Here is a 16,825-nt window from a genome sequence, read left to right on the forward strand (position 1 = left end):
TTAATTATTTATATTAGCACCTCTGTATGCTTGAGCAGCCATCTTTACCTCCCTGACTGCCATCAGTCCTCTAGTATCCCTTCTATTACTATTTTTACACAGATCAGAGGTAATTCTAACATCGCTGGCTCTGTCATCTTTAGTTTTACATGATTTTGTTACTGAATTATCAGAATTATTTAGTGGCAAAGATGCTGCTTCACCTTTGTTTGAACAAAGTTTTATATCTCCACTTGAATCATCATTGTTTCTATTTAATTCCTTCTGTTTAGATTCTTCACTTATGATGATACTCTGAAAAAAACATAATGCAGGTTTTCATGAAAAAAAATGGCAAGAGAAAAAAGTAATTGTAGATCTATTAATATAAATATATGTTAATTTTTGCTCAAGAGACATAAGAAATTTAGTAAATCATTCAAATAATGAAACCAATCTGAATACAATTATATATCTTCAAAACTATGCAATAAAGTCAACTTTTTAATAAAGAAATTGAAAATTAAATTTCTTGTGAAAACTGACGAAATATAACATTGATTCATTGGTTAAAACATTGTCTATTTAAACTTGTGTTTCTGATCAATCATGGTCAATTACATGGGATTCACTTGACCTTTGCTGCCATGGGTTCAAATCCTAATAAGGGACTTTATATTCTTTAAATGCAAGCAAGCTTTCAGGCTAGATTACTGATGATAGATTCAAAACCTTATTTCTTACATTTTTAAGGACATATTAACATGCAGAAGAATATAGGCAGACATTGAATATTAATGCTGAAGTTTGCTTTATTTTCTATAAATACCTTAAAACGAAACAGTCATTTCTTAGACTTTTTGTTCTTTTTCTGTTTATTCACCTTATCTGATTTTTCCTCGGACAAATCTTCATTGTCATCTTCTGCAAGTTTAAACGATACCCTCTTTTTCTGTTTCGCTGGTGTAACCATATCATCTTCTGCAATATCCTGTTTTCTTTTTTTACTTTTCTTCTTTTTCTTTGGCTTTATGTCACTAATACTTTCTTCATTTACCACACATTCTAGTAGTCTTTCCTCCACCTGTTCTGTTTTTACATCACCAGTGTCTAAACTATCGGTAACTTCTAAATTTCTCTTTTTCTTTTTTGACTTTTTCTTTACTGATATATCTACATTATCATTATCTTCCTTTACATGTATATGACTAACCTCATCATCTTCAGCCTCATTGTCATTTTTACATTCTTTCTCATTTTTCCTTTTCTTTTTTGACTTTTTCTTTTTCTTAACTTCCTCTTTATTAGCACTATCATCTCCTATGTCATTCAATGTTTCTTCAGCCTGATCAACAGTGTCATCAGAGTTAAGTTTCCTTTTCTTGGACTTCTTTTTAGTTTTGTTTTGTATCTCATGACATTCTTTATCTTCTTCGTTGGCTTCGACTTTATTCCTATTGTTCCAACTATCCTCTAACTGTACAGTATCAGCCCTTATTCCTTTCAGTTTATTCAGTTTTTCCGCCATTTTCTTCTTAAAGTAGTCTTGTACGCTGTCAGTACTTGTTACAGTTATCAAACCATGTGTGTTTTCCTCATTATCTGAACTTGGCTGAAAAAATCACAAATAAGTTTACAGATCAATTGCGACATCAAATGTGAATACACAAGATAAAATTACTTATTTACAGTGACATTATGCCCATCAAACTGAAAATGGTGTGGGCAAAGATAAAAATTGAAAAAACTTCAAGTTTTGCCATAATTGTGTTCAATTTTATATTTTACTATGCTATAATATAAGAATCTTACACTGGCTGCCAGTAGAGACCGGAATTTCTAGCTCGAGGGTTACTGTTTACAGTGGTAAAGAAGCTCTGCCGAGTTTCCACTAAACAGTTGCCCGAGAGCTAGATATTCCCGTATGTACTGACAGCCGGTGTTTAATTCTTTTTCTTGCATATTATCACACTGGCCATAGCTTTCGCAGAAGCGGTGGGTCTACCGGTGTGGCGATGGAGAATTCGTCGCAGAAGCGGTGGAAAAACATGGCTGTCGGATAGTTTTTTGCTGGTGTCGGTAAGTTTATGACTTATTTGTACGTTATGTTTTTTTGTTCTACTGATAACACCTAGTGAGACTGGAGCCCACATATGTACTCTTCCAACTTATTACACGAATGGGGTGCAAATTATGACCAGTTATGCAAACTCTTCTGTACAGTTTGACAAGGGGACGCCACTTTTGCTTGATTTTGTTTATAACACTACAAATGTACTCAAAACTACCCCTAGATACACTGGCATCACATCGTATGTATGATAATTACACAAAACAATCATATTTTGGAACTTTTGGAAATTGATATTACCATTTTCATATAAGAATTGACAAAAATTGATTATAACGCAGACGGCGGTGGATTCGATTGTAACACAGTGCGGTGGGCCCGATATCATAAATGTCTTTTTTTAACGTTAAAATCACAGATACTTAGGAATTGAGCTCCAAACGCCTAAAATACAAATGAAATATATATTTCCTAACACATATAGTTGTTATATATATCAATGAAAGTAAATATACGCTTTTTTGAAAACAAAATGACTCTCAGATATGCTGTATATAAATGCGCTTTGAACCAGCCTTGTTATAATCGGAGTCATTCGGGATAATGCGGGTTCTCACATTCATAGCGCACCGCATTTAAATACGATAGAGCTGAGTGTCACGCTTGAATTTGTTGAAATATTTTGTAAATAAATAAAACGGCGATAGTTTAAATTTTTTCACATAGTGTGTTTGTATATTGAAGATGAAGTTTGATATTGTTGAAAAAGAAAAATATGATGAAAATATATAATAAGTACTAGTACTATAAGTTTAATAGATATATGACTCGTCTCGCCTGTTGACAAAAGGATAATGCGAAAATATTGGAAATAGAATCAATTGCAAGGTGATTTGAAGGATGTGCGAATTTTTTCTTACACATTTTTTTATCTTGTGTATATTTTTGACGTATAAATATTTACTTTTTCTTCAAAACAGCAAATATGTAAGTTTTATTGAAATATATAAGTATATGGGCTGGAATTAATAAATATACAATTATTAGGATTTTAAAGCAGCACGCCTCAATATTCATGTTTATTTTCATGAAAAGTTTGGAAATGTATTTATGTTTTACTTTTACCACGGTACATGTTCCTCCTTGTTAATTTGTGTCATCCTCAGTAGAGTTAAAATACAAACATAGAAAATTGATTGATAATGTCTGGCAGAGCCAGACGTCTTTATTGTCTAAGAATAGATTATGATATAAAATCAAAAGATTAACCAGAAACTTCAAATACGCTTTCACATAGAAAACAATTGTAGCAAACGTTATAATAGATGACACAAAGTTGGACAACAAAAACCACCAAACTGTCCAACCAAAGGAGGAACGACAGACCGTGAAAAGCAACGAAAACGAAAGAGCGACAATTTAAATTGTGACTTAAAGATTACAATTACAATTTACGAACAAAAAATATACGTGCATGTGCAATTCGCTCATAGGCCAATAAACAACATTTTCGTCTACCTTTTTTTGTCAGGTATTTTGTAATATTTTATTTCAAAATGCTGTCTATAATTTTTTATATTACATGCAGCCTATTTATAGCTTTGTACACTTTAAATAAAAATTTGATATAATTTAATGTTAACATGTAAAGTTATGTTTAAAAAATGAAATAAATAAAATAAAAAAATAGATAAAGCAATAAAACTAAAATTAGTGTCACTATCAACAGATCTTATCTCATCTTATCAATGTATTAAAATTTTATCACAAACTGTTTATAAGTAAAAATAAAGTTCAAAATAAATTTATGACCAATGTGTTAGTAATACATAGTTAATGGTGACTCTTGTGTGTTAAACTACAAAAACATTTTGATTTGTTAAATTGATAGATTAAATTCAATATACGAGTTTAAGCTATAGTTAACATTTCAGCGATACATAGTTAACATAAACTTCAATATGTTGAACTAGTGTCCAAACTGGGATTTAATTTATCAAGACATTTTATAAGTTAAATGAATGCATAGTTTGTAAAGAAAATACAAACTTTAAGTATTTTTTAATTCTATTTATAAGTTAAAATTACCATTTAAGTACTACATAGTTAATATACACCCCAATATGTTAAACTAGAATCTAAAACAGGGATTGTTTTATAAAAACATATTGATAAGGTACATGATGCATAGATGGAAAATATAAAAAAGAATACAAGATAATTTTATAATTAATGTATACATTATAATTAATTTTTAAACAACCCATACATAGAGGATATTGAATAAGTGTAATTTCAATACTGAATTTATTGCACGAGTTGAATAAAATTATAGTATGCGAGCCTTTGGTGTAGTTAACATACACCTCAATATGTTAAACTAGTATCTAAAACAGGGATAGTTTTATAAAAACATATTTATAAGGTACATGATGCAAAAAAAGCGTATATTTACTTTCATTGATATATATAACAACTATATGTGTAAGGATTAACAAATATATATTTCATTTGTATTTTTAGGTGTTTAGAGCTCAACTCCTCAGTGTCGGTGACTTTAACGTTAAAAAAAAGACATTTATGATATTGGGCCCACCGCACTGCGTTGCAATCGAATCCACCGCCGTCTGCGTTATAATTCAATTTTTGTCAATTCTTTTATTAAAATGGTAATATCAATTTCCAAAAGTTCCAAAACATGATTGTTTTGTGTAATTATCATACATACGATGTGATGCCAGTGTAACTAGGGGTAGTTTTGAGTACATTTGTAGTGTTATAAACAAAATTAAGCAAAAGTGGCGTCCCCTCGTCAAACTGTACAGAAGTGTTTGCATGCCTGGTCATGATTTGCACCCCATTCGTGTAATAAGTTGGAAGAGTACATATGTGGGCTCCAGTCTCACTAGGTGTTATCAGTTAAACATAAAAACATAACGTACAAATAAGTCATAAACTTACCGACACCAGCAAAAAACTATCCGACAGCCATGTTTTTCCACCGCTTCTGCGACGAATTCTCCATCGCCACACCGGTAGACCCACCGCTTCTGCAAAAGCTATGGCCAGTGTGATTATATCAATTATTTTCAGAACAGAAATTATGAAAACTGATCTTCTCATTATGCACTTTTTTCTTACTCTAGCCAAGTCATTATTTATGATTTACAGTTTTTGTGCTTTTAAAGACTGATTAATCTATTTATCACCATGTTTCTACTGTGTGACTAACTCAATTAAGGCTATTTTTGCATATTCTGACCAATTTTTGGTTAATTTTTGTAGATTTTAAGTGCCGTTTGCAACATGGCCATTTGTAATATGTAAATTACACTCTTTGTTCACTTCACAATATTTTACTTTCAAATACAGTTTTAAAATTGTCATAAAAAATATCATGAATCTGGAAGCATGCTGCTTTAAATTAAAACTTACTTCAGACTGGACCTGTGGTGTATTAGCTCCTGATTGAGCTTGTGGTGTACTGGTTCCCGACTGGCTTTTCCTTTTTCCAAACACACAATCTAAGTCAGTCTCTGACTTCAAAGACAAATCTTTTCCTTTAGTGAACTTCTGATAGCTAGAAAAACAACAGATGCGTTTACTAAACAAATCCTTAACTAAAGGGTGGTTTACAAACATAAATTAAATACAGTAAATTAATTCAAAGCCATTGACAGTCATTGAAATATACATGTGTATCAGGTTTGACTGTAGCACCCCTGACAGAGTCCCTCCAGTGCCAATTTTAGTTTGCTCTACTGAATTCGCCAATAAAAAAATACACTTATGACTACAAAGTTGGAGCCAGTACTTTGGCAAAGAGACATGCCTTTTTTTAGCTGTTCATATTATAAGAATATGGTGAACAGGTTTAAGGTCCCAGACATTGAATTACCTACTACATGTCCTAATCACTGTGATTTAGTAATTACTTCCATCAGTCATGAATCAAGCTACGTAATAAAAGTGACATCATTTTCATTGTTTCAAGCTATTTAATAATAATTGGCTTTACATTTAAAAAGATTACCTATTAAAATGGTTATTGGCTAAAATAGATGATGAAAAATGCTAATCATAAATTATAACAACTGCCTTAAAATACAAACAGACTGCCCCCACTCATTTTATCAAATAAATTTAATAATACATTCCGGAAGATATTTTTAGAATATTCTGTAGGCTATTGATTATATACATGCACTACACTATAAAATTTTAACCAGTTATGGCAAAATCTAAATATAATCTAACTTTAACTTGTACACCCACCATATTCTTGGATTGGCATATTGTGCATCTTTGGAGTTTCCCTCCTAAATATAAAATTGTAATATAGTTCAATACAATATGACACAAATTACATTGTTGGAGCTCAGCTGGTAATCAAATTGCAAACAAACAAAATATAATCTTACTGTACTCTGCCTTTGGATGACCTAGATGTCTGCTCTAGACTGAGGACCTTTCTGTCAGATTCCTCCTGTGAACCCCCAGGCCCTGTACTATGATCCTGTCCAAGATTAGCAAGTAAAGCATTGAAGTCATCTTGGTGAGCTATCCAGTTGTCAACATGACTCTTTGTACAACCAACACCTGTAATTTTAAGACAATTGTGTTTACATATTTTTTATATTTTTACAAGGGGGAAAAGGCCATAAAGCCAACCAATTTTGACTGTATTCTTTTCTTTTTAGAGAAATATATGCAAACGAAAATCGAGCTGTAGATTCAATTATAAATTTTTTTGTCATATCCCTGTGCTCATTCCACCTAACTAGCTTCCTGGATAACTAACCAGGAATTTACAATTTCTCCACAGGTGACTGACTACTTATCCCACATGATTTTCTTAATTAGTGATGAGAGACAAATGGTAATTAGACTCAATGTTCGAGATCAACTGTCACGTAGAATCTTACCTCAACTGAGGATGGAACCAGAACCCCCCCCCCACCCCCCCCCCCCATCCAAGCAGACAGACTCTTGACCGAAAAACATGATCCCTAAGACAAGTGTACAGTTTTAAGTCAATGCCTACAGTGGTATAATTGAAGATGTTTCCAGGTAAGCATACAAAACCTTAACACAGAATTTACACCTAGCAATAAGGTAAACCAAACAAAAAAGCAGAATCTTCAAATGAGTTAGTTGTCAGGCAGATAGAAAATGAAAGATTTTCTACAGACTTGGTCATATCATTGACAAAGAATCTCACTGTCCAAGCACTAATATAAATCAATATTACAAAACTATAAATTATAATTTAAGAATGGTATACACATATAACATTTTACCTCTTGTATCATTCTTCAATGTGACAGAGATATTTTCAGTTTTACCATCTTCTTTAACCCCAAGTCCTTTACCTTTAGACCAACCCATCTTCTCCATTAATTTATGTCCAAACTTTGTCTCATCTGAAATAAGGTATGATTGAAAATTAATCCTTTGCCTGCAGTATGCGTGTATCTAATGTTGAGTATAATCGTTCTTTTGATGATATTTTCATTTGCTACCTATCTGCAATCTTTGAATGTTTTTTTTTTCATTGTGATTATACATATATAAATCATCAGAACTTTTACATAAACCTGTATCTCATATTGAAATACTATATTCTGTCGATTGACAGCGGAAAATAATGGTAAACTTTGTGTAAACTAAAATGTTTTACATATTATTAATAAACAAACAAAGTTTAAAAGATGTTTTTTGTTTTGTTTTGGGTTTTACGTCACACCGACACATTATAGGTCATACTGCAATGTTCCAGCTTTACTGGTGGAGGAAGACCTCAGGTGACCTTCCATGCATTATTTCAGGCACAAACGGGCACCTGAGTAGAACCACCGACGTTCCATAAGCTAGCTGGATAGCTTCCTCACATGAAAGAATCCAAAGTCCCTGTTGGGATTCGAACCCACAGAGGTGAGGGGCAAGAGGTTTGAAGTCAATGACCTTAACCACTTGGCCATGGACGCCCCTAAGTTTAAAAGAAATATCTTTATTTCTTTTTCTAGAAATAAGATTTTTTTAAGACATAAGCCTCATCAGGCATTTTCACCAGCCTGTTTTGGAGAGGTAGGAGGGTTGTAGATTTTTTTCTATAAAGTAAATAAGCCAACAACATAATGCTTTTATATCATATGCTTATTTTAATTATTTTTAGTATTATTTGATTAATAATTTTTTAATTAAAGGGCAATTTACAGACATTTGGAAGAGTAAATATTTGTTTAGTAAATAATTCAGAAACAAATAACACATGTAATAATTTCTTTAAATCATTTTCATATAACATGTAATAAAACATAACATTTTACTGGTTCAAAGAACCACATTCTTATAAACGTCCATAAATTCACCCACTTTCTCCAAGAATTCCCCAGTCCTTAATTCATGATCATCGTATTGCCCACTGTTATACAAAGCACTTTCATCCATTAACAGGTCTAGGATTTCATTATATTTACGGACAGTCTGTAAATTTTTGGACAATCCATAATTTTACAGATTTTCTTATCTGTAAATTTACAGACATTAAGTAAGAAAATAGTAGAAGTTGCATTGAAATTTAAAACCGCAGGTTAAAATGAATAAGGTTAGGTATTATATGATTAAATGTAACAGTTTGCTAAGATTCAGAACAGTTTGATGACTTTCAATTTTCACTTTTAACAAAAATTTCAAAATCATCATACAAAGATGAAACTCACCCTATTACCTTTGTAATTATAAACAATCTATAAAACAACTTGTCTTTAGCTGCGGATTTTATTGTAAAACTAAAAACAGCAAATTTCACATGGAATATCTGTAAATTTATGGATTGAAAAATCTTTAAATTTCGAGACTGTCTGTAAATTTACGAACAGTCCATAAATATCATGAAATCCTAGACCTGATTAAGTGTTTATTGCATGTCACCTTGTTTATTCAACATGTTGATTGGTTGTTTATTCAACAGTTATCTCATAATTGATTAGATAATTGGATTAAAAAGGTATCATTGTATATGAATGAATAAATAAATAATATTGTATGTAAAATAAAGAGAGAGGTGGGGTAGTGACCAATAAACACACCGAACGGTTTTGGGTCAGGATTTTAAAACATTGATTTTGCTGTGCTGACAGATTCTAAAAGTGCTCCGATACGTGTTGACGTTTCTCACTCATTTTCAATAAACGAGTGCACGGTTGTCGCACAGAATTATTTTGTTAATGAAGTACTTAAAGACAGACAAAAATTGTCCTTAAATACCTAAACACTTCCGTCTTCAAAAATAGTAATAAAAAAAATGCCATTTTATAACATATCAGATTTTTTTTCAAAAACATATTTAGTTTTGACATGTTCGTTACTGTCGCCGTCTGATAGACGGTATATTCAGTTCTTCTTCTACAGTAAGGAAGATGTTTAAAATAAACCCTAAACATCTTAATTTATAGTTAACAACTGTTATTATTCACTACAAAAGACATAGTGCCTATTACAAACCTAATCGTTTGCTTGGAATTGTTTTCCGGTAAAAGTTTTTATATTTGCTTCTGCTAAAAATGTTCGTTACCGATTTTTCATGTGAGACAAACATATGGAGAAAACTTAAGAAATTAAATTTATTTTTGCGGTATTGCACGCACGTTTTATTGTGTACTGGTTGGAATACAAATTAAATAAGCAGGTCTCTTAACATAGACATAATTAACACATAAGTCGCTATACTGTTGAAAAACGACTTTACGCTGACATGTTCGTTAATTCTAAAAACAGAGGCCCTATAACTATTAGACAAAATTAACTGCCTGGAAAATATTCATCACAAAACAACATTACTTTAAAATCATTATAAAGAATATCTACATGTGATTGTTATTGCACAACTGTTCATGAATAAATGAATTGAAATGTTCGTTATAGAAATGTTCGATACAGCAATTAAAGAACTACTAATTAGAGAAGGTTGCGCAGTATTTTCTTCTCTCTATGGCTATGACGTCACATTTGCGAATGCCCATACAAAATAGGGCCCGGAAAATTAAAGGGTTTTAATCGATCGCGCTTTTTTTAAACCATTTTGGGTATTTTTAAATCGTGGTAAGTAGTGTATTCTTTCAAAGAAAGCATTAAATTGCATTTATGTTACTAATTTTCAAAAGCTTTCGATTTTGGTTTAAAATGATAATGTGCTATTTGTGTAATTTTGTTATTTTTCTGTTAGGCGGGTCTGAACTTTATAACAGCCACATAAATGTTGTGACATGTTCGTTACTTTTAGTAACGAACATTTTAATTAAATTGACAGAATATTTTGTCTAAATATTAAATGGATATTTCTTGTCCTTTGTGCTACTTGAAATATCTTCCTATGTTGATCTTAAATCTAAAAAAAGAATCTTTAATTACCTTAAAATATCTACAAATCAGAAACTTTATACTTGGCTTTCAAACTTCGACCGAGCTGTTTATATATTTCGACTTAATAAATGTGTTTTATTACATTTATCTTAAGAATTGTCTTAGAAAATATAAAACAATTCTTAAATATTCATAATTTTAAGAATTGTATATTTAAACGTGCAAGTAACATATTGTCATGACATTTTAAGTTTGGTAACGAACATGTCAGAAATCATAACGAACATTTTAGTGACTTAAAATCGAATTTGTATTTCAGATATGGCGAAATCAAGAGCCGAAATCCAAAAGGCTTACAGACAAAGACTAAAAGAAAGAGACAATGAAAATTACTTATCAAAAGAGAGGGAAAGAAGACGAAAATCGTACGTAGAAAATAAATACTTGTCAGAAGAGAAGCGAAAGGAACGGAACAAGAAAAACAAAGAATATTTAAGATTATACAGACAAAAAAGAAGAAAAGCAGCCCTACAGAATGTTGAGAATAGTAGAGAAAATGCAGATACAAGTACCATGGATTCTAGTGGTTACGAAAGTGCACAGCTTGAAGGCAGAAATAGGTTACAAATAAGAATGAATTTTCGAACAAATGGTCCAAGAATGAGAGTCACTAAAGAACTGGCAAAAACTAAGAAAGAGTTTAAAGTTTTAAAGGAAAACTATGATAACCTTTAAAAAGAAAATACAAGAGTTGACTATGCGTTCAATTCAAAGAAAATGAAACAAGAAAAAAATGAAAATGAAACATTGTAATTACACCAAGATCAAAGGCTGCAAAAATTACTAAAAAGAGTTAACCTTACACAAGAACAAAGAAAACGTGTGCATAAAGAGTTAGTTTTTGCAAATGCTGTTTGCGATGAGATCAAAGTTGCAGCACATAAAGCACCTGTAAAAGCTAAAAGGATATTACAAAATTTAGTAGCGGGAAATTTATTGAAGAAATACAAGTTGCTTAAAAGATTTGGAGAAAAAACAAATATGAGCAGGAATAAATTGTCAAAAGTTACATGCAAGAGTGTTAGTATTGAAAATTTGAACCGCCGACGGGAAATTGCAAAGTCTAGAGAAAAGGTGATAGAGTTCCTCGAGCGAGACGAAAACTCACGAGCTATGCCTGGCAAAAGAGATTACGTTAGATCAGAAAACGGAGAGAAGTATCAAACAAGAGTATTAACTGACTATCTCTCAACTCTTTACCATAAATTCATGTCAGAAAATCCTAGTATCAAGTTGTCTTTCACCTCTTTCACGAGGATAAGACCGGCGAGAATAAGACTTACACACATGATCACAAGAGACACATGTCTTTGTACCAAGCACCAAAACATGTCGCTGACTCTTAAAGCTCTCAAGAAGAAAAACATTGAGTGTACACTTAATGGAGAGAAAATGCTTGAAAGGAAACAAGACCTGCTTCAAGAAACTGAACAAAAGTTGGCTTCAGGTGATGAAATACAAGTTGGTCAATGGAAACGCGTTGAAATTGAAGTTAAAGGCCAAAAGAAGTCAGTTATGAAAATAGTTGACAGTATCATGAAACCACAAGAGTTTTTAACTCATCTTAGATCACAAATTGAAGAGTTTGACCAACACGTTATGAGAATCAAGACACAATATTCAGAAATGAAAAACCTGAAAGAAAATTTGCCCGTCAATCATTGTATAATTCACATGGATTTCAGTGAAAATTACTCATGCAAATCTGTCCAGGAAATACAGTCAGCCTATTGGAATCAAACCGCCGTAACTCTACATCCAGTCGTTATATATTTTAAGACGGAGGCATCCAAGGAAATTCTACATCAAAGCTTTGTCTTTGTTTCAGATGAAATGGGCCATAACGCAAACACAGTTCTTACAATTATTGACAAACTTATTCCAGCTGTAAAACTACTTATTCCTGAAGTAACATGTATACATTATTGGACAGATAGTCCTACTTCCCAGTACAGAAACAAGCTAATCTTCCGTTGCATAGCGAATCACAACAGTACCTACGGCATACATGCTAAATGGAACTACTGGGAAGCAGGACATGGAAAAGGGCCATTGCGATGGCCTTGGTGGCCGAGTAAAGCGTTTAGCAGACGAGGCAGTAAATACTGGGAAAGTTTGTATACAGGATCCGTCAGATTTCTATGCGTGGTCTCAATCTGTCAATTGTACTGTGAAGAATGTGAAATTTGTATTTGTTTCTACAGAAGAGTGTGAAAACAAAGCTAAAGAGAACAATCAACTCAATCTAAAACCTATTGTTGGAACAATGAAATTGCATGCGGTCGTGGGTAAAGGAGATAATTGCGTGGCTGTTCGTAACACTAGTTGTTACTGTACAACCTGTTTGTCACATGAATCCGCTACTTGCAGTACTTGGAGAAATGAAACACTCGTCTCAAAAGTAACAGCACAAAGCAGTAATGAGGATGGAATCATCTGCAAATAAACCAGGTGTGCAATCTATTACAACAGAGAAAGCTGAAAAGTATGATGTAGATGATTATATAGCTGCGTTATATTTGGGTCGCTGGTACATTGGTAAGATAATCACTGTTGACGAAGAAGACAGCACATTTGAAGTAACATTCCTACAACAAAAGAAACGGATGTTTCAGTGGCCATCCAGACCTGATGTGATCTGGGTTGACTATAGTGATATTCTATGCAAAGTATCAACACCAGTAACTAGTGGAAAGTCAAAGCGCATGCTTCTCATAACAGATGCTGACATAGACAAAGTTGAAATACTATTTGTGAAAAAATAACTGGTTAAATGTAACATGACATATAGTATGACATGTTCGTTACTTTAAGTGCTTGAACCATCGACTAGATCGTCATTGAGAATTGCATAATGTTACATTTTTTATTTTATTATCTGACTATGCAAACCGTCTCAAAATTATATTGTTAAAAGCATTTGAGTAGATTCTTGTTTGAAAACATACAGGTATTTAGTTTTGTAACGAACATTTCTAAAATAAACTTTAATAATATATTGACGGTAAAAAAGTGCCTTCGTTCTTATTTTTACAATTATTTGTATATGTTCAAAGAGTTAACTTGTATGTTTATGAATAATAAGCAAAACGAATGTAATCAGTTAAAGTTTATTGTTTAATTTTGCAAAATATTGCCTTTATTGTTGTTTGTTAGTTAAAATGTTCAATTTTTTTTAAACAGAGATGGGTTTGTAAATACAAACGTTAAATTGACTTTAGATATCGCAGAAATATTATTTTGACAAAGTTTTATATGTTTATTAAATGTTATTAAAGGTTTATGGTTTTGGAAATGTAACTTATAATTTTGTAACGAATCTTTCAAAACTTGCAACTTGTCTTTTCGCCATCAGAACTTGTAAAAGTTGCCAAATCTATGTATAACGGATTCTTGTATAGGTAAAGCTATGTTTTACTTTGTGGTTGAAATGAACAAAACAAGTATTTAGCAAGTTTTCTAATCAAAGCGAATACTAACATTTGTATTAGCACTTGATTTGTTTCTTGCAGATTTATACGTGGTTCGGTTAAGTTTCCACCCTCTTATAGGAAATGCCTATAACTGTTTTAAATTGAATGTATGAATTATCCGATATTGTCTTTATGAAATAAACTAATTTCTAGGTAAAATTTCACAACAATATAGCCAGGATGATGTTATTTGTCTGACGTAACGTACATTACAGACTACATTTTTGAAACTTCAACACTCATAATACATTTGTTTATAAAATCGTTATCTTTATAGAAATGTTCAAAATATTTCACAGTTTTTCAGATGAATGTTACTAGTTAAATTTTCGATAGTTAATAAACTCATAGAAAACATTTAGTATTTAGTTCCTTTTATTTCTTAAATGCATTCATTTATTGAAAATGAGTGTTCTATAATTTGTAAATTCACCACGTGTTTTTTTCGGTAATCGCCACGAAATCACATTCAAGTTTTTACTTCGGCTAGGACACCGTGAAAAATGATAAACATATCAATCTAATTGTAAAGCTGGAGAAATGTAAGTGTTTTACCATTACTCCAGTTTGTGTTTCGCGGATCAAATGAAAATTTTTGTTTTCGTCTCGGTTCTGCCAACATCGCCATTTTGTCCACCACGTGACTTTTTCTCAGTGTCACTACAACGCTTGAGGAAAGAAACGGAAAGGTGCAAACTACACAGTGTGGTCACTCGTGAACGGCTTTAGGAAATTGACCTTTTATCAATAAAATTTTAGACATACGCCCTATACTGCAGACATTCAGTACAGTAAATAAAATAGATTAATTAAGTAAATAGGTCTAAACTTCTTAACAGGTCTTTCAAATAAAAAATACCCTGTCTAAAGTAGAGTTCTGTACAGTACAAAGTAATGTATAAATCAGCGTTTGAAATTACACATTTATACATGTACGTACAGAATGCAGTTGCTACTAATTTTATTTTCAAACATTTCATGACTTATAATAAATACATGTACAATGTTGAAATTAAGATAAAAACCTATATATCATAAGACTAACAGCAAGTGATCATGTTGTGCACTCGTCAAAAATTTATATAATTTTGGACAGTTGTAAATGCAATATATTACACAATCAAACATAATTAAGAAACATATTGTGATTTTTATGAAACATTTTTACCAAACACATTATTTAACAAGAGTCAACGTTTATTATGTTCGTGTCATTTAACTTTTTATATGCTTTCTTTTATTTATTTTAAAAAAAAAGCTAATTGTTGGAGTTTTACAATTCCGTAGCATATGATAAGAAAACTTAAGAATATCAAATATTGTTTTACATCAATTTTAGTTATCTATTTTTAAAATTGTAGTTGCAGCATCTGGCATATTTTGCCATAATTAACTTTTTTTTCACTTAAAGCAATGGTGTGGCTATAAAAGTCTAGAGCAACTCAAATTTCTACTAGCAATATGTAAGATGATACCCTTAATCAAAGCCGTGAAAACTTGTACAAGAAAAAACAACACTTTTCTTGCTGTAAAAAAAGCATTTAAAATGGTATTATGGTTATATTTTTTTGCTGTCAAGTTAATTTGAATAGGTACTATATTTCAAGAGATTGAATATTGTAATGGTAAATGATTATGAGAAACATTAAGGATCAGACATAAAATTTAACTAAATTATATAAAAAAGATTGTCCCACTCTTTTTAAAAATTGAAGGTCACCAATGAATGTATGTATTCTGTGTTTAACAAGGGTCATTCCACCCGTTTAGGAACTTAATTCAGCTTTCGATGTCGAGTACGAACCCAGGCATGTCACCAGCCATGCCCTTAAATGGTTAATTTCCGAAGCACAATGTGGTGATCATTAATCTCCATGCAATTTACACGACCCCTTTTGGTTCTTCTCATTTTATTTATTACATATCCCTTTGCTGTTTTCACCGCAGTTGTATCCCTGGTTTATTTCTAGGTGTCCTGCTGGTTTGAAGGGCTGCGTTATATATGTTGTCCAAATATCTATACGTAAACCGCGGATTTGAAGCTATTTTTTACATCGGTCAAATCCAATCAACGTAAAACTGTAGAAAAGAAGGACGTTATTACGTACGTTCTGTAAACATCGCCTTGTCTTTTTTTCATATTTATTCTTATGTCTTTTTGCTTCTATCAAAGCTATATACCAACATTTTTAGATTGCTCATACTGTGTTCCTGCATGAAGAAGTTAACACTCTTGTACAATACTGCAGTGGAGCAGGGTCTTTCAAATAGAAATTCTATTTGAAAGACCCTGCAAATATTAAATGTTTAATTATGCGCATTTTCAAAATGGCACCTTTTGTCGGCAAATATTCTGAACAAGCATTATCTATGTTTTTAACAGATCATGGCTTTAAAAACATTATTTTATGAAATATTTTTTTTTATCTTTTTTCACAATTTTAAAGATTTTTAAAGAACATCATATCTATTGTTAGATTTTCCATTTTTAATCCTGTATTTGATGTTTGCCCTTTTCTTGAACACTTGCATAAGTTGCGTATAGCAAACAACACCGTGTTATACCGAGACATATTTAATTGATAGCGATAAGAATTTACATAGAGCGTTTCCATACCATTCTAATTGAAAGACCCTGGGTGGAGTAAGCAACCAAAATAAAGTCGTTATCATATGTATAAATAATAGACTTTTCGCGGTTTTCCTGATATTTTTTCTTTTCGCTACTCGTGCAATTTCTTACAAATGTTAGAATATAGACGATTGGTGAAAATATTTTCAAATATCCAATGGTAAAATTCGGAACATAGATTCTCTCTACGTCATAATACGGGAATAAACTTGTACGCTAGGTGGCGGCATGATTGGCCAATCACGA

At 31.8% G+C, this 16,825-nt stretch overlaps 1 protein-coding gene across 1 annotated transcript; it reads right to left on the bottom strand.

Annotated features, from left to right (window-relative positions):
* Nucleotides 1-9: 9 nt before the first annotated feature.
* Nucleotides 10-14,644, bottom strand: LOC132721189 (PIN2/TERF1-interacting telomerase inhibitor 1-like; the record flags this gene model as incomplete). The annotated part of the gene is made up of 6 exons (XM_060705448.1): nt 14,503-14,644; nt 7,351-7,473; nt 6,472-6,649; nt 5,486-5,630; nt 863-1,591; nt 10-294 (listed from the first exon to the last, which is right to left on the bottom strand). Coding segments are annotated over exons 1-6 (1,533 nt in total), but the record flags the coding sequence as incomplete, so codon positions are not given.
* Nucleotides 14,645-16,825: the final 2,181 nt, after the last annotated feature.

The sequence above is a fragment of the Ruditapes philippinarum genome, unplaced genomic scaffold, assembly GCF_026571515.1.
Source record: "Ruditapes philippinarum isolate M1 unplaced genomic scaffold, ASM2657151v2 ctg2101_1_1_1_1, whole genome shotgun sequence".
NCBI lineage: Eukaryota > Metazoa > Mollusca > Bivalvia > Venerida > Veneridae > Ruditapes > Ruditapes philippinarum.